We start from the raw sequence: 24,806 nt of genomic DNA on the forward strand, positions 1-24,806 counted from the left end.
TTAATTCAGGGTCAAGTTAAGAGAGCTGATTATTTAAACAGCAATTACACTTTAGTATTGAAATAAAATGGTTTTTATGATTTAAAATGACTGAGGTCCACCCACATAATGGACATATGTGACAGGGATGGCTGGAAAAGATGTTATACATTTTACAGCAGATTTGTCAAACCGTATTCCAATCAGAAACAGTTACACAGAGATGGACTATGGAAAGCTTTGAGGGTCCAGGTGAAGATAAGACTCATTCATAGATATAAATCTAACTGGCTGTAAAATATGGGTGAAATGGCATAAAAACTGGGTGATAGTCTCACTCTGATTGATGTGTTTCAGCCCTGGGTAGTTATAAAAATGCACACTTCCAATTTGCTGAAAGTATAGAGATTGTTTAAAAAATATATCAAGCAATTGTGTCAGTAATATACTCTTGACCCTAATAATTCATAGATGTACTACTTATTAATTCATCTAGTCACTAACATTTATTAGTAACCCCAAAATCAATACTCTAGATGTTCTCACAGTGATCAGTGCATATGTGCAGAATGGCAAAAAACTTGAGTTGCCCAGTGCTCAGTACTTCATCTAATGTTGAGAAAGCAAAGCTCTACCTTCTCTTTGGCTCTCGTGCCATAAACAAATGCCCTTTCATAGTTTATTTAGCACTATGTGTTTTGCATGTTTGTGCTTTTTGTTGATGAAATTTCATTGTGTAAAATGCCCCCCAAGCAAAGTGTTGAAGTGCTATCTAGTGTTCCTGAGAACATGAAATCCGTAACGTACATCACAGGAAATACATGTTATACACTATCAGCTTCATTCAAGCTCAAATTCTAGCACTGTTGGCTGTGAGCTCAATGTTGATGAATCTGATGATATCTATTCAATAAAATCTACCTAAACAAAAGCATACCTAAAACAAGGCTAGGTATTGATTGGGTGATCAAAATGTTGTGACTGGAAGCTCACGGAGGACCTGTTTCTGCATTTCCCCTAGGCACAGTGGTCAGTATCAGCAGCAACTACACAGCTCATAACCAAATAACAACTACACAGATCATCCAAAATAACATGGATCCACTGTATCTACTCTGTATTTTATGGAATATGTTTACCTTTGTATTTGTGAATCCCAGGTGAACTCTGGACTCATCCTTCTCATTTGAAGGAGAGGAATATGTTTAATAAGGAACAACAGACTCTATTATCCAAGTTTTCGGCTAAGCTGCCATTAATGGCAGGAGTTGGTGGAAGTGGGGAGCCACATGGTAAGGTAAGCACAAACTTACCACCCAAAAGATTAGGACTTACCAGAAAATTGGTCACCCCTGGGTCTGAGGGGAAACTGTGACTCTGAAAGTGAAATAACCTGGGGCAAAACTGTTCAACCTTCCCAGTTGTGACTCTTCAGGGACCTCCAGGCTATGGCAATGTAAGCCAGATTAGAAGGCACTTTCTATTTCCATTAGTGCATACAAGTCCTACAGAGTTGGGCCTGGGGACAGGTGGTCTAAATCTGTGACTACCCCATACCTTTACTGGCCTCATTCAATGACAAATCGGAAAATATCCTCAGAGGTGATAGATACTTCTCTGACCCTCTTTTCGACAGAAACGAGGCCCCCACTGGAGACTCATGGCTTAATCTTTTTCAAGGTGGAATAAAAGTTTGAAATACCCAAGTAAAAGGACTGTGAACATTGACAGACTGACCATGACCTAATCAAATATCCCAGGCAATGACAGAGAGATAATTTGCACTTTTTGGTGTATTGCCTGGAAGACTGAAGAGCAAGATAAAAACAGCAGCGGTGCCCAAGAGGCTCCAATGTATTACTTGCAGCATTTTAACTTAGAGTGTTGTTTTCTGCAAGGAATTCTCACAACATTATCTGTTTAAGGCAAATAATCTCCTCTAAATATGAAATTTTAATCCCCAAAGTTTTCCTGGTTCATTACTTCATATACTCTGTGTTGAAGGAAACAGTCTTAGGATATTTCAGCTCTGATTTTACTGTGGTTTGAATATTTGTGTTCCCCAGAACTTCATATGTTGAAACCTAATTTCTAAGGTTATATTAGAAGTTGGGGCCTTCAGAGGATGATGAGCTTCTTATTAAAGAAGCCCCCAGGAAGCTGCCTAGCTCCTTCTATCATGTGAAAATACAGTGCGAAGGTGCCATCTACAAACCACGAATTGGGTCTTAACTGAACCAAATTTTCTAGTTCCTGGATCCCAGGCTTCCCAGGATTCAAAACTTCAAAACTTAATTTATTTGGTTCATAAGTTCCCCCACTCTATGGCATCTTGTTCTAGCAGCCCCACCAGAGTAACAGAATCTACCCTTGTTTAAACTCTAAGCTCCTTGTGATTTCACTGTCTGACACTCCCTATTCTGCTTATTAACCTCTTCCAGTACAATTGCATAACTCTTTATTTAAAACAGAATACTTCTTTCCTCCCAAAAGGTAGAAAATGTCAGCTTTAAAAAACAGAAAAAAGAAGGCATAAAATTTCTAAACATTCAACTGCTATAATATTTTAAGGTACAAATAATTCATGCATAAATATTAAACAGCAATGTGAAGAATGCTTTAGAAAACATTTATCAGGTTTAGAAACTAGTTTTTACATTAGCTTGAGCTCAGGTAGAGTTTTCAATGTTATTGATATTTGTATCAATTAATCAATGTGTTTATTGTACTTTGGAGCATTGTCGGCGTTAAGACAAACACTCTGTAGGAAAGTCAAAATTTCTCTGCAAAAGGAGTTTATAATCCTAGTGAGATGTAAGAAAGAAACACAACAGAATCAAAAATGAGATCTTGTGTAACTAGTTGCCAAAATATGAGTTACAGTCAATAAAAGAGGTGGAGTGGGAAGAAATATCCTTAGGAAACATCTAGAAATGCATCCTGAATTTAAAAACAACAACAAAAAAAATGGAGAGTTGATTCTTTAGATAATAGAAGCCAAAATAAAAGGTGGGAATCAGTCAGAAAACTAAATTTCCTCCTTGAGGAAATGAGAGCAAATAAAATTAGCCTGGGGTTATGAGTGGAGATTAGGTAGAGGGCCTTAATAGCAATAGATTTATTTGATAAGAAATAGGAAGCCTTTGAGTGTTTTTTTTTTTTAAGACTTGTCCTTCTCCATCTTTCACACGAATGTCATTTAGCAACCTTAACACCTAAACATGGTAATGAAACAATTTAAGAACCTGTCTTCAGTTAACTCAGACACTTTAGCACATTGCAGACCTCCAACTCCCCAGTATCTTGTTTGAACTTTCGACTGTGTCTCTGCACCCCACATGCATGAAGCACTGCACACATGCTGTCCAGTATGCCCTATTTTATGTCCCTCCAGCAAAAGTATATGCCCATGTGTCCCTGTGCTTTTCTGATCCTTGTACAGAAATCCTCTTGATTTTTTGTAACTAATTAGTTCTCATACTTCAATATTCCATCTGAATTTTCAATTCTGTGATCCCCCCATCCTCAACCCCGAGTCAGAATCAGAACTAAAAACTCTTGGTGTATGTCCAGTGTCAGAAAACTATGGTCTCAAAGCCAAGTCCAGACCCATTGTCTGTTTTTATAACTAGATTTTGTGTAATAGCCTCACTCATTTATTCACTTACTATGGTTTTTTATGCAGTGTAATGCAGAGTTGAGAAGCTGGAATGAACAAATTCAATGTCTTGATGTTTAAAGTGAAAGCATGCTGACCCCTGATTTATCATTTATGCCTCCACTAGTATAGAATTTACCCTGCTGTTTTTATAAGTTTATATTTATATTTTTGGTTTTCCCCCACCCATTATGTCAAGAATTGTTTCCTTCAATGGTTCACAAATCACTACTGGATCCAAACCCTACCAAGCTCTTCAAACCTGTTTTGTTCCACCTGCATCAACACCAAGCTCTACCTGGCTTCTCAATGTTATGGACCCTCCTCAAAGCATTCTCCTCTTAAGATACCACAGGAGGTGCTCATTCTGTCCAGAACATCCTTTGTTTTATTGTTCACAGGAGGATTCTTTGTCCCCAACCTTCAGATTTCAGCTTAATTATTACAGCCTCTGAAAGCCTCGGTCCTGACTTCCATGTGTAGCCCACAGTCCCTCTTCTCTACTCCCAGTGTTATTCTCCATCAAGGTACCCTGCTTATTCCATGCATAGCGTTTAGCAGAAGTATTCATTACATATTGACATTTTAACTTGTTTATAGTCTAACTCTTTGATGACACTGTCATTTCCATGGAATTGCAATATACCTCCTTCTTCACCACCGTAACCTCAAATAACCTAATAAATATATTTCAAACAACAGAAATTTCTGGTTCTAAAAAATTATTAAACCTCCAGCTGGACTCATCAAGATAAAAAAGATACAAATTATCAAGTCAGAAACAAAAGTATAGAAACAAAAGCTTTTGTTTAGTAGAGTATAACAGGTTACCTCTAAATAAATACCTGTGTTCAGTACTGAAGAATTAATTTGTCTGAAAATGTCTATTAAGAAACATTTCTGATAAAGTAAATCATTTGGAATTATTTACTCAGTTATTTTTGTTGTAGCATTCACACATTTTCTTATTTACACTTAGAAAAACATGCATTGCCCATATAAGAATAATTAGAAGATTAAAAATATGGTGTTCTTCAGTGATTAATAAAAGAGACCACAGAGAGAAAACAAGACCTGAGAGTTAATTTGATTTTGTAAATTAATAGCTCACCAATTGATTCAAAACTTGAATTAATTTGAAGACATAATATTAGCATTAAAAATTATATAACATGATTATTTGAAATGTTCACTGTAATACTCAACTTCAAAATATGCTTGGACTATACTATGGATTACACTTTTTGTGTGTGTGTGTGTGTGTGTTTCTGGGGATTGAACGGGATTAGACCTTTTTCCTGGAAAAAAACATTCACTTGCTACTTTGAGGAGTAGAATTTTAAAAAATGATATTAAAATACACATCATATCTTTTATAAACAAAATTACACTTATTTATTAGAAATATCAAATCAATAATAATTTATAAATCAAATTTAAAATAAAATACATGGACATTTTTCACTATAAATTGGAGACAAAAAATGTTTTCAAACATGCTTTTCAGAGTATCTGTTACCTCATCCTATGTTTGCTTTTAGAACATCAAAGACTGTAAAACCTCTGAAAGGTGGGGCTTATTGGTAGGTAATTAGGGAGGGGGCCACCACCCTTAGAAGAGATTAGTGATTATCTCCAGGGAATGGATTAGATTTCATGGGACTGGATTAATTAACACAAGAGCAGGTAGTTAAAAAGCAAACCGGCTGCTGTATTAGGTCCTTTTGCACATGCCACAAACCACTTTCTCATGCCCTCCTAATATGATTCTGTGAACCATATTGTAACAAAGCATGGATGAAACCTTCATTGGATGTGGCAAAATCTTGGCATCCAAAATTGTGAACTAAATAAACCATTTTTCTTTGCAAATTATCCAGATCTCAGGTACTTTGTTATAGCAACAGAATGTAAATCAAGACAAACATATTATAAATAGCCTACTAAATGCTCAGCATTGCTAATCAATAGAGAAATGCAAATTAAAATCATGGACACACCTGTTAGAATGGTTATTATCAGAGAGAGAATGTAGTAAGTGTTGGCAAGGATAGGAGAAAAGGGAACCCTTTTATACTGTTGGTAAGAATATAAATTAGTACAGCCTTTATGGAAAACACTTTGGAGTGTCCTTAACAAAAGTAGGAGTATGGGCTGGGGATATAGCTCAGTTAGTAGAGTTTTCTAGCATGCACAAGACCTGGGTTCAATCCCCAGCACCACCAAAGAAAGAAAGAAAAAGAAAATGTAGAAGTACAACGTCTTCCAGCAATTCTACCTCTGGGTATATAATCTAAAGAAATTGAAATTGGTATGTCAAAGAGACATCACCCTCCCATGTTCACTGCTTCACATTAAGGCCAAGACTTGAAAACAACCAAAGTGCCCAATAATGCATGAATGAATTTTTTAAGGTGCGTATACACAATGAAAGAGGGTTCAACCTTTTTTAAAAAAGGAAGTTCAGTCATTTGTGACAACATGGATGCAACCAGAGGACATTAAGTAAAATAAGCCAGGAAGACAAATACCACATGATCTCACATGAGAGAAATCCATAACATTGAAACCAAAGAGGAGGAGACTAGAATGGTGATTCCCAGAAGCTGAAAGAGGGGTATAGGAATGGATGAGGAAAGAGGAGATAGCGATCACAAAGTACAAACTTCCAATTACATATAATGAATAAGTTCTGGTGACCTATTGCAAATAATCATGACTACTGTTAAAAATGGAATATCTATTTCAAAATTCCTAGAAGAACAAGTTTTAAATTGTTTTTATCCCATACATCAGTGCAGTAGGATAATTCTGCATGTCTACAACCATCCAAATACACTTTGTACGCCACTGTAGCGTTATCATTGGTCAAATTAAAATAATATTAACTTTTTAAAAAATGTGAAAAGAATTCATATTCTACTAGATGATGTTTTTCAATATGATTATATTAGTTTATACTGCCCAAATCAGTGTGTATGTTCTTCCATAGTATAATATCCAAAATTCTATATTTCACATTTTAATTTTTTTAACTTGATGGCTATTTCAGTCTTGATATTTCATTATAATTCTATAGTTACAATTTGTTTTATGATTTTAATTTGTCTTTGGCTATTAATAATATTGAACTTTTTTTTCATATTCATATTTTTCATCATTATTATCTCTTCTATAAAATACAGCATTCTAATCATATTTCTGAATTTTTATAACTATAACTATAGGATATAATATTTCCTGTTCTTTTAATAATTATTTGGCTTACATTTTCCACTTTAAAAATACCCTTAGAAGTTTATCCTTATTTTGTAATAGTCAAAAATATTAATATTCTGTTTCATATGAATCTACAGAGAAAATCAAAATTCCATGGCATCAGGTCATTATCAGAAAATTAGCTTTTAAAATAAGTGCAATCATTAAAGTTTCCTCAGTCCTCTTACCCCATTATCTACTTCATTTCTTCTGGGAGGGATCAATACTTCTCCCAGGCTGTTCAAACTGTTAGTCCCTGAGTAGTTTAAATTCTATAGAATTCGAACTCTACCTTGTATTACAAAAACAAAGCGTAATTTGGTGAGAAAAACACGTCAGGGCAGTGAAAACAATGAATACCAATCTTCACCCTAAACATAACTTCTAAATGACTATAGCCTACAACCTTTTCCATAATATTTCAATGCTAACACAGAGTTATGAAATTACTACTCATAAAAGTGGAGGCTCAAATATTTAACTGTAGAATTTCACCTGGCCCATCAGAATGTCTTCACAGAGGAAAGTGAAAAATGGACAGGGAGAACATGTTCAGGACAGAGGGAGAAACACTGGCAAAGGCACATAAAACAGAATCCCAGTCAGAGTACCACAAAAGATACAGACAGCATGGCTGGGGGAGAAGATACCATACAGAGTAGTGGACATGGCTCTCTAGGATGTTTGGAACTGTTATATGTACGCACAGAGAATCACACAAACATTTCATCACACAAAAGATGGACCCTTAGAAAGGTGAAGGGATTAGATGGTGTTGAGGGAAGAAAATCAGCAGATGAGGGATGAGCTGTAAAATGCTGGAAATGGGATGGGAACCACAGGAAGTTATTACCATCATGAGTTCTGAATATACAAGAAAGAATGGAATGGCTGCCATTCTGAGGGATATAGTTGTAGAAGGGGGCTGCTATGGCAGTCAGTATAAAGACAGTCAATTCTGTCTACCTGACAAGAAAGGGGTCAGGAGAACAACTCCAATCTCAGTTTCCTTCCACCCCTTATTATGTTGTAGTGTTTCCCATTACAGGAAACCAAACTGGAAACTGAATCACAACCAAGTATAGTGATGCAGTTTTAAAAGTCATCTTCCCAGGACATAAAGTAGGGTAGAATAAGAGTGAAGGTGCATATGTGTGTGTTTGTGTGTGTGTGTGTGTGTATGTGTGTGTTTGTGTGTGTGTGTGTGTGTGTACCTTACCTACTATACCCAACTCTGTAAATTATGTACTTCCTATTCACAGATATATCTAAGTTTCATAAAAATATTGGAAATTAGATATATTCATCATTTTTTATAAACAAAGAAACTCAGGTAAACATATTTTTCATGATCGTGTATCCATAAAGTTGCAAGCTTGTTTTTCCACTCAAGACGTTGTGGTAATCATGTTTTCACTCCAATATATTTTTCATCCCTTAACAGACACCCAGTGGCACATACTAGGTAACTCACTAGAATCCTACTATGAAACAAAGTACATGAAAAAGCTTCTCACCATTCCCTGGTTATTTAGTACTATTTTCAATGTTCTACTTAATGTTAAGATGATAAATGAAAATTAAATGCAACTATTTGAAAGGAAAGAAAATTATCAGTATTTCCAGACTGCATTATAACCACTTAAAAATAAATTTTATTGAAATACATTAGAATTAACATGTGTTAGTAAAGCAATCAGTTTCAAATATATAGAGACTTAGTTAACTAGCTTTCAAATATACTGATATACAAGTAGAAAATAAAAGAAAAAAACTCTTTTCCAAATATTAAAAAAAAAGATATAAAGTTAGAGAATTACCTCAAAAAAAAAAGAGACCTTATATGAAACCTGACAAGGTTCACTAAAGAAATTTAAAACAAATGTAAAATATATAACATGGTCCTGAACAAGAAAGTTATTATTTTATATATTTAATGCATTTCCAAAATGCATTTCACCAGATAGAAAACATGCCATAAAACTAAAATTGTTTTTAAACTCATATGTAATTGGCATATGACAAGACAAATTTGAATGAAACAGAATATCTAAAGTATATAAGATCTTTAAAATCAGTCAAATAATCCCAAATCAACAATCACAATCATAACAATCACAAATCCAAAATTACAATTAAGGGCTGGGTTGTGGCTTATTGGTAGAAAGCTTACCTCACAACTGTGAGGCACTGGGTTTGATCCTCAGCACCACATAAAAATAAATAAATAAAATAAAGATATTGTGTCTGCCTATAACTAAAAAATATTTTTAAAAATTACAATTGAAATGTCCAAGAAAATAAGTTACAATATAAAGATTTGTAGCAAAGAACTATAACTTGTAAAAAATGAATAAATAAATAAAGTCTATCGGATGTTTCTAGATAAATGCATAACTAAAATTAAGAACTCTGGGAGTGAGATTAACATTTCAGAGAAGGCCTGACTTAAAAGGAAATGAGGTCTGAAATGTGCTCAGTAGCAGAGTGTTGGTTCTGGCATACATGAGGCCCTGTGTTTAAACCCCAGCACCACCAAAAAAATAAATAAAGGAGAGCCTTTACCAGAAGGAATATGTGATAGATAAATGATTAAGAATTTTCTAAGACATCAATGCTGGACTTCAAGAAGAACTTGAATCTAGAAACAAACAAACAAAAAATTATGGACATATTAAAAAACAAAGTCAAAATTGAAGTCAATTAGGTGAAAAGTCTTATTATTTTCAAAAGATTAGCAGAAAGACTGATAGCTAAGTTTATAGTTGAAACAATGTCATAATGGCAAAAAAAATGATTGCCAATCTAGAATTTTATATACAGCAAAAACATAAAGTCTCATGCTGATGAGAAAAGTCAAGTGGCACAACAATCTTGGAAACAGTTTGGCAGTTTCTTAAAAAGTTCAATATAGACCTTCTGTGTAATTAAGCTCTCCTAAGTGTTTACTCAAAAGAAGTGAAGGCAAATGCTCAAAGACTTAAATGTGAACATGTACAGCACACTGACTTATGTTGAAACAAATTTTAGACTGGTCATAAGATAGGAGGGAGATCCACAACACGGCTGAGAACCAAAAATGGATATTACAAACACATTTTTTTAGTGGATAAAAAAGAAAGAGAGGCAGATAAGGAATTATATTCCAGATTTCTAAAAACTACCAGATTGTTTACCTCTCTGCAGATAGACCCAGGGTCTGACAGACAACAATGACCATGCAGACCCACACTCTGCTAAAAGCAACAAAATTTTGCTAAGATTTTCTGATATGATAAAACTAAAGCCTGGAGTTTATAACTCTTGTCAAAATGATTCCTCATACCAGGAGATAACAACTCCTAGAGTTCAAAGCATTCTGCTCGTTTATATAAGTATAATTGTCCATAAGTAAAACTAAGACATTTTGATAAAGTTAGGACCAACTTCCAAGATGATTTCAATTATCAGTAAGAATAAATGATTGCATTAGGAAGGCAATTAAAATTTTTGTACAATCAGACATTCAATTTCTAATGAAATTGTATATGTTTGTGATAATTTAACAGATGCTACAATAAATATTTTAGAGAATCCATGTTCCAATGTTATTAAGTCTATGATAAAACAGGTAATAGAAACTCTCATTAGAGCAATAAGATCCTGAAGTCTCAGTGCACAATGTGCTCTTTCTACTACACTTACAAATCTAATATAATAATAAAAAACGTATGCCAGATAATTTGTAAAATATTTCAGTGAAAAAAAATTCTATCTTCAAATACAAAAATAAGTCATCTAAAACAAAAAGGCTCAATTTTAACATTCACATCTATTTTAGTCAGCTTTTTCACTGCTGTGACTAAAAGACCCAACCAGAAAAACAGTAGAGGAGGAAAAGTTTATTTAAGGGCTCACGGTTTCAGAGGTACCAGTCCATAAACAGTGAACTCCATTCCTCAGGGCTGGAGGTGAGGCAGAACATGATGAGAGAGGAGTTTGTTGGAGGGAACCAGCTCACATGATAATTAGGCAGCAGAGAATGACTCTACTCACCAGATACCAAATATATACCCCAAAGGTGCCAGATATAAAATATATACCCCAAAGGCATGGTCCCCGATGATCCACTTCCTCTGACCACACCCTACCCACATTCAGTTACCACACACTTAATCCCCATAAGAGGATTAATTCATTGATTGGATTAAGACTCTCAAAACCCAATCATTTCTCCTATAAACTTACTAGCATTGTCTCACAGATAAGCTTTTGGGTGACACTTCACATCCAAACTGTAACCACATCCATTCTGATAAAATATATTGATACAGTAAAATAATAATAATAATTTTGTAACATATATAATAAAAATATTTGCTTATTTCCAAACATTGGTACAAAAATAGTTTTTTTTAAATATTAGTTTATCTGTAACAAAATAGCAGTTTGTTAAACTCTAGTATGAAAGTAAAAGTATCTCAGGAAACTTGTAAACTAATTCAAGTACATGATAAATATGTAATAGCCATCATTTATTCATGAATAAGAGAAATTTGTATATTCTTTCATGAAGGAAAAACAAATGGGACACATTATTATTCTGAGACATTAGTAGAAGAACCCCTCTATAATTCAAATATGGAGAATAAATAATAAAGACTTTTGTAAAAAAAAATGGTAAAGATAAGTAGGATTCTTTGGGAATGGGACAGTTGACATTTACACAGGGTGTAAGATGGACCAAAGTAATTTGTACAGAATTTTACACTTCTCATTTCATCAGGGATAAACAACAGTAATGAAACTATAAAGTTATAAGGTTCATAATTATGCCCCTTTTAAACATTAGGGAATTAAAAAAATCAAGAAGTAAAAAGTTGTCTAGGATTATAGGACTAAAAATTAGAATAATCCTGTTAGTAATCCATTCTGTTCTGATCCCAGGCCAGACCTCGGGCAATATGAAGATTCCAAATATAACTCTGACTCTTGCTGCCACAATTAGACCAAGACTCAGTGCTATATTCTATAACATCAATGCAGCTGTCAGTGCAGGTTTTAATTCTTGTCCTTTGCTAGCTCATCTCAATACAAATAATTCTCTTCCTTTAGTTTCCATTCTTATATCATAAATGATCACTGTTTATGCCAGAAATCTAAATTACTCTTGGTGTTCACACCATTCTTTATTTACCTATGTTCCCTTTTAGCTCCCAATAAAGATTCTCTTTTTTAGGGGACACACTCCCCACTGTGTGCAGTGCAATTTCCCTCCAAATGCTGTACTTCTAACAGAATTAAGAACTCCACAAAGCATTTTTCTCTAATCAGCATAAGCCCTTAAATATAGTTTGAGACTGCAATTCCTCATCTTATGTGCCATTTCACCAGAGGACAGCAGTGTAAGAACCATATTGCATTTGGAATTTAAATAGCCTGAATCTAAAAGGCAAAAATCCTGATGTTCTTCCAGGGAGCAATTCCCTCTGAGTCATTCCTGAGAAGTGGCTTTGCATCATCGCTCCGCTGAAACATAATGATCTTCAGATGCCTCATTCCCTCAAAGGAAACATCTTTAATTGGAGAAAGTAGAAGAAAAAACAATTGGGCCAAGTTTTCTCAGAGGATCTTAAACTGCTTTTCACAGCTCATTAATAAGTTCCTCACTTCTCCTACCCTTTCCACAACCCCCCCCACACACATATACATGACTTATTTTTTTCAGAAATTAGTCATTTATAAAAAAATATATTTTTTTACCAAAGTACTTAAAACAGCTTTTTAAAAGCTAGCATTGTTATAGACAATGCAATCAAATAAAAACATATGAGAGCATTAGATTGCCCACATTCTCTATCATGTTAGCGATCAATTGAGCAGACTTGCTTCTAAGACTATAAATTCAACCATGCTTAAGTCTTAAAGAAATAAAATTAAATTATGCGTTTTGAAAAAAATAACTTTCTAATACAGAATAGAGACCACAGTCATTTCTCATCTAGACCAATTTGAAAGCATCCTGACAGTTCATCCCAAGTCTCTTCCTGGCACCCACAGTAGACCATATGCACACATGACCTTTTGTCATATAAATAATAAAATGGCATCACACCAACATTAAAATCCTAAGCATACCTACACAACCCTAAGTGTCAGTCTGTTTCTGGGAATCTTTGAAGCCTCCTTTCTACCAACCCTCCTCTTGCTCCATGCACTTTTGCAAACATGGCCTCCTTGCTGATTCTGTTTTTTGTTTGTTTGTTTGTTTTTTCTATTTGCGAACTATGTTGCCATCCCTGGACTCTTATACTGTTTTTGAACTACATGGGATGACCTTCTACAGTATATTCAATTGGCTTGCTCTCTCATTTAGTAAAACTATCTGAGGGTACCATTTTTTAAGAAAATTTTCCTGATCGTTTCTATCAAGCTCTTCTCCCTATTCTGGATTAGTTTTTCTTCCTAGCACTCATCATTAACTTAAACAATACATAGGTGTCTATTATCTCTCTCTCCTACATTAGACTATAGGCTCCATGATGGTTATGGTTTGGATGTGATTCCTGTGTTAATGCAGGGATGTTTGGAGTTGAAAGGATTGGATCATGAGACCTATAACTCCATCAGTCCATCCCAGTTTGAATGGATTTGTGGTAATTGTAGGCGGGGGAGGCATGGCTAGAGGAGGTGGGTCACTTGGGATATGTCCTAGAAGGGTTCATCTACTCTGGGGCTCCCCTTCCCCTTGTTCCCTCTGCTTCCTGGCCACCATATAAGGATGACTCTTCCAGGGCATCCTTCTGCCATGGTATTCTGCCTCATCTTGGGTCCAGAACAATGGAGTCAGCCTACTGTGGACTAAACCTCTCTGAAACCATGAGCCAAAATATAACTTTTCTTCCTCAGAATTGTTCTTGACAGTCATTTTGGTCACAGTGAGAAAAAGCTAACACAATGACAACAGGCATTGTATGTTCCTGCAGTCCCAATGCTGGGGAAAATGCCAGAAACACCAAGGGGTTCAAAAGTATCTGTCACATTCCTTAATTACTGGGTGAAAACATCAAAGTTACCAAGAAATTAAATTTCTAAGTTAGGCTTTAGTTCACAGGTATTAGTATTATTTATTTATGTTCATTTTCCCTACCTTTTGAAATACTTTCTTTTGAAATGCTATCCCTTTGGAAATTGCATATAACTTGAGTAAAACTACTCATCAAAGTGTACTGCTCCTTTGGTATTTATCCAAGATACAGGTACACAAACAAACAATGACAATCTGACTCCCAAACACTAAAATTACAGTGTGACCCTAAGACTTCCCAATCAAAAGTAAGTGATACCTACTTGATTCCAATGTTGTAGCTTGAAAAGAATTAAAGATTTCCTTAGAGTTCCTATCATTTTCATCATATTGGTATTGTTCTTCCACAGCTTCCCCATCCTTTGCTTTTGTTTTTTTGTGGTAGTTTTTGTTGTTGTTTCAATTAAAGGAGTCAATTTCTATTGCTTATAGTCCAAAATCTTAAATAATACCTAATACATACTTATAGCCAGTCTGATTTACCTTAAAACAAAAAACTTCATATCTACCTCTCCTATTTCTCTTTCACTCTCTGGTCTACAACACACTTTCCAATTACACAGCAGCCTCTAGTTACTCCAATCCTTCTTTTTGTATACTGCATTATGATTTTTAATGTCTTTGACAATAATGCTAATGTTTCAAAACCACTTATTCTCACCTCCCATCCAGTACTAAACTCAGAGCCACTGATTTGAAGTAGAAGTTATGGAGTAGTCAGTGTGCATGAACTGTCACACCAAGTTATCAATACTTAATGTTTTCCTAAATGTGTCAGGGATATTTGCTTTTTTGAAGCTATTATTACTCAAAATTAATCTCTTTTTTCATTGTTAAATAATGGTTCACAATAGTTATACATTAGGGTTCATTTTGACATAGTTATAAGTGCACAGAATATGAGTTGCTCCAATTCAGTCCCCAGTACTTACTTATACTCCCCTTCCACCCTCCCCCATTTCCTTTTCTCTACTTCCTAGATATATTTATTTACATTCTATAATTAATGTCTTGTAGATATACATAATGGTTTCAATATAGTATATTTGTATATGTACATTTGGGAAGTTCAGTTTCATTCCACTGTTTTTTTCCTTATCCTCCCCTCCTTCCTCTTCCCCCCATACAGACCCCCTTCTTCTACTCCCCTGAGTAGTCTTTTATTTTGATGGAATTCCCACCCACCTCCAGTTTCTTTTCCTTCTCCCCTCTCCATATTTTAGGCTAGCTTCTACTAGTTGTAGAAAACATTTGACCTTTGACTTTATGATTCTGACTTATTTCACTTAGGGTTATAGTGGGCAGTTCTGTCCATTTGCCAAGAAATAGCATAATTTCATTCATGTTTATGGTTTACTAATACTGTATTTTGTATATATACCAAATTTTCTTTATCCATTCATCTGTTGAAGGACACTTGGATTGGTCCCATAGTTTGGCTATTGTGAACTGAGCTGCTATAAACATTGATGTGGCTGAAGTCACCCTAGCATGCTGATTTTATATCTTTTGGAAAGGAGTGGTCATGTGGTGATTCCATTCCTAGTTTTTTGAAAAATCTTTATACTGCCTTCCAGAGTATTTGCAGTAATTTGCAGTATCGCCAGCAATGTATACCTTTTTCCCACATCCTCACCAACACACACTGTTATTTGTATTCTTGATATTGCCATTCTGACTGAGATAAAAATCTCAATGTGGTTTTAATTTGTTTTTCCCTCATTGTTAGAGATATTGAACATTTTTTTGCATATTTGTTAGCTATTTGTATTTCTTCTTTTGAGAAACATCTGTTTAGTTCTTTTGCCCATTCATTAATTAGGTTATTTACTTTTTTGATATTAAGTTTTTGGGGTTCTTTATATATTCCAGTTATTAATGCGCTATTTGAGAAGCAGGTGGCAATGATCTTCTCTCATTCTCTAGGCTCTCTCTTCATGCTCCTGTTTCCTTGACTGTGCAGAATTTTTATAATTTGATGGCATCGAACTTATTTTTAGTATTATTTCTTTAGAGGTCTTATTATCCCAATTTCTTTTAGTAAATCGCTTTAGGGATCTTATTAAAGTAGTTGATTCTGTGCCAATATGTTGGAGTGTTGAGCCTATATTTTCTTCTATATGTTGCAGAGTTTCTGGTGTTAATTCCTAAGGTCTTTAACCTACTTTGAGACTTATATGCAGTGTGAGAGACAGGGGTCCAGCTTGATTTTCCTACGTATTAATATCCAGTTTTCTCAGCACCATTTGTTAAAAAGACTATCTTTTCTCCAATGTATGTTTCTGGCATATTTGTCTAGCATCAGACAACTGTATTCATGTGAGTCAGTCTCCCTGTCTTCTTTGCTATTCCATTGGTCTTCACATCTGTTTTAGTGCAAGTATCATGCTGTTATTTGGGCTCTGTAACATAACTTCACATCTGGTATTTTGACACATCCTGCATCATTCTCTTTGCCCAATATTGGGTCTATTTTCTTTTCAAATAAATTTCATAAATACTTTTTCTATTTCTGTCAAGAACACCAATGGTATTTTGATGGGGATTGCATTGAATACTTTTGGCAGTATAACCATTTTGATAATATTAATTCTGCCTTCCCAAGAACATGAGTGGTCTTCCCTCTTCTAAGGTCTTCTTAATTTTTTTTCTTCAGTGTCCTTTGGTTTTTATTATAGAAGTCCTTTACATCTTTCATTAGGTTAATTTTCAGTTTTTTAGGTTATTATAAATGGAATAGTTTTCCTAATTTCTTTTGAAGCAGTTCTTATTGGAGCATAGGAACAAAATTGATGTCTGTATATGGATCTTGTGTCCTGCTACTTTACTAAATTTGTTTGTCAGTTCTAGAAGTTTTATATGGCATTTTTTGAGTCTTCTTAATATAGACTCAGGTCATCAGCAAACTGAGATAATTGACCTCTTTTTTTTCTATTTCTATGCCTTTAATTTCCTTCTCTTGCCTGATTACTCTGGCTACCATTTCAAGGATTGTTGAATAGAAGTGATGGGAATGGACATCTTTGTCTTCTTCCTGTTCTTAGAGGAAATTCATTCAGTATTTCTCTTTTCAGTATCATGTTGGCCTTGCATTTGTCATCCGTAGCCTTTACAATGCTGAGGTAAATTCCTTCTATCTATTTGACTATGTTGAACCAACCTTGCTTCTCTGTAATGAAACACACTTGGTCATAGTGCAATATCTTTGTAATGGGTCTTTATATGAGGTTTGCCAATATTGTATTAAGAATTCTTGCATCTAAGTTTATCAGAGATATAGACCTAAATTTTTCTTTGATGTGTCTTTGTCTGGTTTAGGTATCAGGATAATTAATGCTAGCTTCAAGGATTTGGTAGTGGTCCCTCCTTTTCTATTTCATAGAATAATCTGAGGAGGACTGGTGTTTGTTCATCTTTAAAGGTCTAGTAAAATTTGGCTGAGAATCCATCTGGTCCTGGGCTTTTCCTTTTTGAAAAGATTTGATAAATGCTTCAATTTCCTTCCCTGAAATTGGTCTAAGTAAGTTTTGTATATCCTCATGACTTAATTTGGATAGATCATATATCTCTAGTAATTTGTCAATATCTTCTAGGTTTTCTAGATTATTGGTGCATAGATTTTCAAATAGTTTCTAAAGATTCTCTGAATTTCTATGGTGTCTGTGGTGATGTTTCCTTTTTCATCTCTATTCACAATCTCCAGTTGTTAAAAATTCAAGCAGAATGACAAAATGTAAGGTTGAGAGTGTAAGGTGACTACCTTTAATATTTTGTTAAATTGTGCCAAGGAAGTATACTATCAATCTTATCATAGTTCAGTTAGTCAGATGTTAACAAAGGACTACAGAACTGACAATTTATCCAGCAATCAACAAAATTTAGTTGAATTGTTTTTGTATTGTGTAAATAAAGCATCCAACCCCTTTTGTAAATGTGATCAACACCAAGAAATTGATAGTTTCACTAAGTGAAAACTATCTTTTAGACCCCTCCCCAACTCTCTCTCCTTGAATGGAAGCAGGGTCGGAATCAGAGATTTGCTTCTTTGGGGGGGGGGAACTGGGTATTAAGGATTGAACCCAGGGGCATGCTATCACTAAACTACATCACCAAACCAGACACCTTTTTATTTTTTACTTTGAGACAGGGTCTCACTAACTTGCCTATGCTAGCCCTGGAAATGGCCATTTTCTTGCCTCAGGCTTCTTAGTTTCTGAGATTACAGGCATGCACCACCATGTCCAGCTATTCTCTTTAGCACAGATGCCCCAGCTGAAAGCCAACAAAAATGTGGGGACTTCAGTCCTACAACCACAAGGAACTGAATTCTGCCAACCATCATGTAAGTGTGGAAGAGAATTTCATGCTCCAGATATTAACACACCCTGGGGTACACCTTGGCTTAACCCTTGAGACACTGAACAGAAGACCACATAAACCTTGTTCAGAGAAATAACAAATCTATATTGTTTTACTATATTGTTTAATATGTTTATCATAACTTATTAGGCAACAATACAAAACTAATATACTAGTATGTCAAGCAAAAAAGAAAAAAAACATGCTTTAGAAGAAACATAGACTATCAATTTAGTTCACACATTGCTCTTTATTACCGCCTTATTTATCATACTATTTCAAAACATTAATGTGCAGATTAAATCAGAAATTTTATGTACAGAATGTAAAACTTTGCGTGAACATTTAACATCTGATGAAAATGAGTTTCTTTCTCATTTACTCTACCATTATAATGTAGTAGCTATTACAACCCACCGGCATTAATGAGATCTGCCATGTGAAGAGACTTACCTGACCAGCTATTGATATAAAGAGATTGGAGTACTATTGTGACCTCTTCTGCTCACTACTGCATTCTCTCATAAGTGAGTGTGGAAGTGGGGAAAGGAAATTGACACTGACCCAATATCAACTGTCTTGAATATTTAAATGGAACCTGTAGAGGTCCACATAATGTCAGAGAAAAGTAGCATATGATCTATTTTTCCTCTGGATGTGGACAGCATTCTATCATGACTCCTCCTTTTCACTTTAGTCCCTTTGCTATGATAGTATGAGGCTTCTTACCCAATTACTAATTTCTATTCCACTCAACCTAGATTTACCTCTGACACCTTGCTAGAGAATCATGGCTGCTTCAGAATCACTATTGCCGAGTTCCTTTTGCATCTCAAACCAGAAACTACATGATCAGGAAATTGCTACTGAATTATAGTTAGAAAAAGAGACTTATCACTAACATTAAAAATCTTTCAGCCCAGCATAATCTGAAGTCAGTAGTGAATGATTTAGTGCCTATGGATTACTAACCACTAAAAATTTTGAATCCAATGCAATATTAGTCAAAATTGTAGTTTAATAAAATCTTTAATAACTTTCAGTGCTTTAGTGACTTTTTACCAGACACAATGTTTTTTTTTAATTCACTGGGTACATTTTGGTTGGATTTCCTGTTTTTACAACAATTTACTTATACCCTTAGGTGGAAGATGGTTGATTTCCTTCTCTATAAATCATTTATACCTCCTTCCCTAAAAAGTCAATAGCATTTGCTATATGTTTTTAATTATGATAAAAGCATGAGAAATATGACCATTCTCAATTTCCTGAAAGGTCTGATCATGTTTCTCAAACAGATATCCACAATTTTGGGGGGAAAAAAGTACAACAGCATACGATTCTTAATGCATTATTCAAAACAAACAAAAAATGAGATTTTTAATTATTCATCCATACTCTTGGTCTGTCTTAGGGACAATTCTAGTTTTGATACTTTTTCTCTTGGTTTTATTTTTATTATTGATTTCAATTCTAAAGTCATATGTTTTCACAATATCCTTTCAACTTTAATTTTATTCACAAACCCAAAATCATTTCTAATACCAAGCCTCTATTCAGATTTCATCTTCTCTTTCTCATCCTCTTTTCCCTCCATCCCCCTTTCCTTGTCCTTCCCCAGGCAGTTTTGTCCCAATTACAGCACAAAGTGCTCAAGTAAATTTAAGGAAATAAAAAGTGAGTTTATTTAAAAGCTCTGTGTTGGGTAGGACAGTTTAAATTCTGTGAACAACCTTCAAGTAACCAAAAGAATGAAATCTCAAACATAATTTTGATTTTATGGCATTATTTTACAATGCATATTTTGCTTGCAACTTAAAATTAAGATGAGTCACAAGTTTAACAATATATCTGTAAAACACTGTGAAGACAGAATGCATGAAAAATTGTGTTCATCCTGAAACAAAAGTCTCAACTCTTACCAAATCTCCTGAATCAACCACTAGTGATAAAGTACACTTACCTGAAAATAAATACCTTTTTAAAAAAGCAAATAAAAGTAATTCTTTAACTAAATTAAATAATATATTAAAAATACTTACAGTTTCCTTACAATATCTAGAAATTCTGCAAACATCTCGGGAGTGTATTTTTCTCCGTATAAAGTAGAGCCACCACGTGCTTTTCGAACATGGACAGCTATATTGTGAGAATCATCAAGGTGTTGTTGACTTTCTCTTGTCTCTTTCCTAAGCTTTCTGAATGAGGAAACATAGTATTTTATGTTACTGCATATTTCACAAGATTCATTCATAGAAACTTTATTGCCAATAGTAGAAATGCACTGTTCTGAGATAATTTAGCATTTTAATAACATTCATTTTCAATAGCTTAGAATTTTTTTCAATCATCATAGAATATAGTTATAATTGTCACTCTAAATCAAATCTAAAAACTAGCATACAGGAAATATTTTCAGTGTATAGAATTTAAATATATGAATTACAGGTATCCTAAGCAATCAAAATATCTTTCATAGTATATTAGGTTTATGTAATTTAGGAAAATATTTTATGTCAATAACTAATACCATTATCTTTATATTTAGCACATGTGTTTTCAGTGTTTTTATCACTGCGCATAATTTTTTAAGCTTTTGTCTTCTTGTAGTAAACAATTTGCAACTGAGAGGTACTCATCATACCTTATTCTTGTGCTATGATATGTTATGTAGTTAAGTTCCTGATAAATGCATCAGTGACCATTTTCTATTTATTTTTCCAGCCCCAAACAGTTTTATTGAAAGGTCATTGAAAACTTAAGGAAAAGGAATCCAATAATCTTGTTCATCTTTAAGAAGAAAATAAGGCATAAAGATGATAAACGTCCAAATGATCATAAATTAGCCAAAAATAATAGATTGGGTCATTAATACCCATGGAAATTTTTTTTAAAGTTAAATATAAGATATTATGTAGAATAATAATAATAAATTATAACATGAATTTCCAACATTTATTGAGTCCTTAAATGTTTTAGCTACTCTGCTAAACATTATTATATACATTATCTCATTATCAATTAACCATGTGAAATAGAAATTTTTTTCCTTCATTTATAAGATAAAGTAATTAAAGGAAAAGATAGTAATTCTCCTCAGAAAGAGACTTAGGGCATATGTGGTGGCACACACCACATATGTGTGGGAGACTGAAGCAGGAGGATTGCAAGTTAAAAGCCAGCCAAAACAATTTAGGGAGACCCCATATCAAACTAAAAGAGATAAAAATGGCTGGGAGTATAGCTCTGTGATAGAGTGCTGCATGCATGAAACTGTAGGTTCAATTCCCAGTACCAGGACAAAAAAAGAAAAGAGGGAGTGAGATTTAAGCTAAGACATATAAACTCAAAGAAAGTTATAGACAGCGAGATGCTGTCTCAAAACATAAAAAAGGGGAGCTAGGGATGTGGCTCACTGGCTAAGCACCCCTGGATCTAATCTCAGTACCTATAAAAATATATTCTAGGAAGAAGTTACTAGGAAATTTTCCTATAGATTCTTTGTTTTAAAAAGATTCTTTGTTTTTTTTTAAAAAAAAAAAAAAAACCTTTTGCCCTCTCCCCTGTCAAAAAGCCATTGTACAAAAGATGAAAAGCCTCAATTAATCTTTTTATGCTTTTGTGATATCACTACATCCAATTATTTATGGATTAATTTTAGCTCAAATTAAATGAGAGAAAGACGAGACATTATTAGAGAATTGGATTGTCACCATATAGAGTCAGTAATTGGAGAGGTGTTTTAGTTAACTTTTCCAAAAGACCTGACAAGAACAATTTTAGAAGAGGAAAAGTTTATTTGGGGTTCATGATTTCACATGTCTCACTACATAGATGACCAACTCCATTGCTCTAAGCCCAAGAAGAGGCAGCACACCAAAGCAGAAGGGTGTTGGAAGAAAGTGGCTGAGGACATACACCAGCAAGCAGAAAGAGACAGAGCTTCCTTCACCTTGGACAAATATAAACACCAAAGGCACACCCTCAGGGACCACCTCCTCTAGCCATACCCTACTCCTCCCTTCAGTCACCACTCAGTTAATCCCCATTCAGGGATTAGTTCACTGATTGGGTTAAGGCTCTCATAACCAAATCATTGCTTCTCTGAACCTTCTTGCACTGTTTCACTCATGTGCTTTTGGGGGACACTTCATATCTAAAACATAACAAGATGTAATTTTATCACTTTATCCAATGTTAACATTTTAAGGTTTTGGCATTGCTTTTATTGATTATGAAACAAATAAAAATATCCACGATATATTTCAAGATATGATTCTTGGGAGTTCCATAACTTGCTTTTTTGTTATTGGTCTTAAACATTTTGTTCATGAGATTTAATGACTGCAGTTCATTTATTTTACTACTATGTAAGATTTTATTAGTATATAAATACCATATGGATTTTTAAGGTGTTTTTCTGTTTTGCTAATCTGTTGGCAATTTGACTTTCACTTTCCAGGATTGGTTTTTCTTTTGTTTGTTTATCTGTTTTATATAACTAATGTTATGTATATAAACCTTTACAGGACATGCCCCCAAATGGAGTTATTAAGCCATAATGTGTGTGCATCCTCAATTATGTTAATTATTTTCCAAACTGGCTACAACAATTTACACTTTCAACAGGTATAAGTTTAAACTGTTCTGTATTCTCACTGATACCATATTATTAATTTCTTAAATTGTGAATTTAATTACTGTAAAAAATTGATCATCTTTTCATATATTCACTCACCTACTGATTAATTGTTGACTATAGAAAATTGCTGAGTAATTTAATGCCTCAGTATAAAGGAAAAAATATTATTTTTATAGACTGGAGTATCATTAAGATATTATGTGCCTTTTTTGGCTGTGTTGAAATTTTATCATGCAAAAGTAATAATATTAGAACTCTACATTTCAACATGAATTAAGGTAAGGGCATCAAACCATACTAACAGTTACTGCATTTGTCAGTGAACACATGACATGCAATTTTAAAAAGCATGTTAATCTTAATAAATATTAACCCATAGAATCTTGACATCTCTTTGTACTATCCTGTGTGAAAAATTGAAGATATAATTTTTTTCCTGCAGAATTCTGATGAGATATTTTTCCCTTAAGTAAAGTGCTTCTGCATCGGAGTTGCCAGCTGAACTATACACTTTATTTTTGTGTTCTATATTAACTTAAATGAACAATCAGTGAACGAACTATAACTGATTTGAGTGTTTGGTTATGACCTGACTCATTTATATTTTGAGAAAAATTCATGAAAAGTGATATCAGATTATCATTTTCAAAAGCAATATAGCATCTGTTGCCAATGATAAAATCTAAGTTTTCAAGTGAAAATTAAAATTTCAAAATACTTATATCTACCCCCTGTATGCTTCAAAGTTTTCCTGTGCTTAGCTCTTTCTCTGACGAGACCAATGATGATTTTAACGATGTGAGATTTTTGTAACACATAAAGAAACATTTGGAAAGTCTGGGTAAATCAGTGGGCCAGTGTTTTCCACATGGTAAATATTTAGTATTATGAATTTATGCATTATTTAAAAAGCCATTAATAGTTCAAATAGTTTTTATAGATAGAAATGTTTTAAATTATGTACATTCTAAATAAAACAAAAAAGCCTCAGTAAACTCAGGTGACAGGGATTAACAATACCACCAAAATAAAATTAAGTAGAACAAATTTAGCATATACTATATCATTCAATCCTCCACATCAGTGTAATTAGCTAAGATTTAAAGTTTGGGATAAACTTCTTAAGGCAACACAAATGTTCAACTGCAAAATAAAAATTTGAACAAGATCTAATTTGTGCAGAAGCCACCACAACACATTCTTCTCCATATGCACTTGTATATAGCTCTTAAAAGTTTGAGTTGTTTTATTCCCCAAAATCCTCCTGCCTTTTGGTAAATCCATACCTATTTTACTAAAGTAGTAATTAGTTTAGAGTAGTACACAGACTCTTTCCTAAGATGTTTGCTACAGGATTCTTCCAAAAAAGGAAGATAACTTAACCATCCCCAGGAGGTAAGTTAGTAAATTGCACACTTTTGTCTTATATAGCAAGAGTGCCGACATTGTCATACATGTTGCCAAATATAATCTAAAGTTGAAATTGAGAACTTGAAGACAAGTTCATTATAAACTCTTGATGGTCAACATTGAAATTCTTCAATTTCTTCTTTCCAAAGGTACATTTTAATGGTATAGAGGGTATTTATTTTTCTGATTTTTACTAAATTAATGTTGTTATGGTTGGAATGTGAGGTGTCACCCAAAAGCTCATGTGTGAGACAGTGCAAGAATGTTTAGAAGTGAAATGATTGGGTTATGAGAACCTTAACCCAATCAGTGAATTAATCCCTGATAGGAATTAACTGAATGGTAACTGAAGACAGTATGTGGCTGAAGGAGGTGGGTTGGTAGGGATATGTCTTTGGGATATCTATTTTCTACCTGGAAAGTGAAGAGTAAAG

At 34.0% G+C, this 24,806-nt stretch overlaps 1 protein-coding gene across 1 annotated transcript in view; it reads right to left on the reverse strand.

Moving 5' to 3' along the window:
• Positions 1 to 24,806, reverse strand: part of Cnbd1 (cyclic nucleotide binding domain containing 1) — a 315,836-nt gene that overhangs the window by 233,376 nt on the left and 57,654 nt on the right. The window contains exon 4 of the mRNA XM_078016396.1: positions 20,363 to 20,518. Within this exon, the coding sequence (XP_077872522.1) occupies positions 20,363 to 20,518 (156 nt within the window). The remainder of the gene's footprint in view (positions 1 to 20,362; positions 20,519 to 24,806) is intronic.

The sequence above is a fragment of the Ictidomys tridecemlineatus genome, chromosome 7 (assembly GCF_052094955.1).
Source record: "Ictidomys tridecemlineatus isolate mIctTri1 chromosome 7, mIctTri1.hap1, whole genome shotgun sequence".
Classification (NCBI taxonomy): domain Eukaryota; kingdom Metazoa; phylum Chordata; class Mammalia; order Rodentia; family Sciuridae; genus Ictidomys; species Ictidomys tridecemlineatus.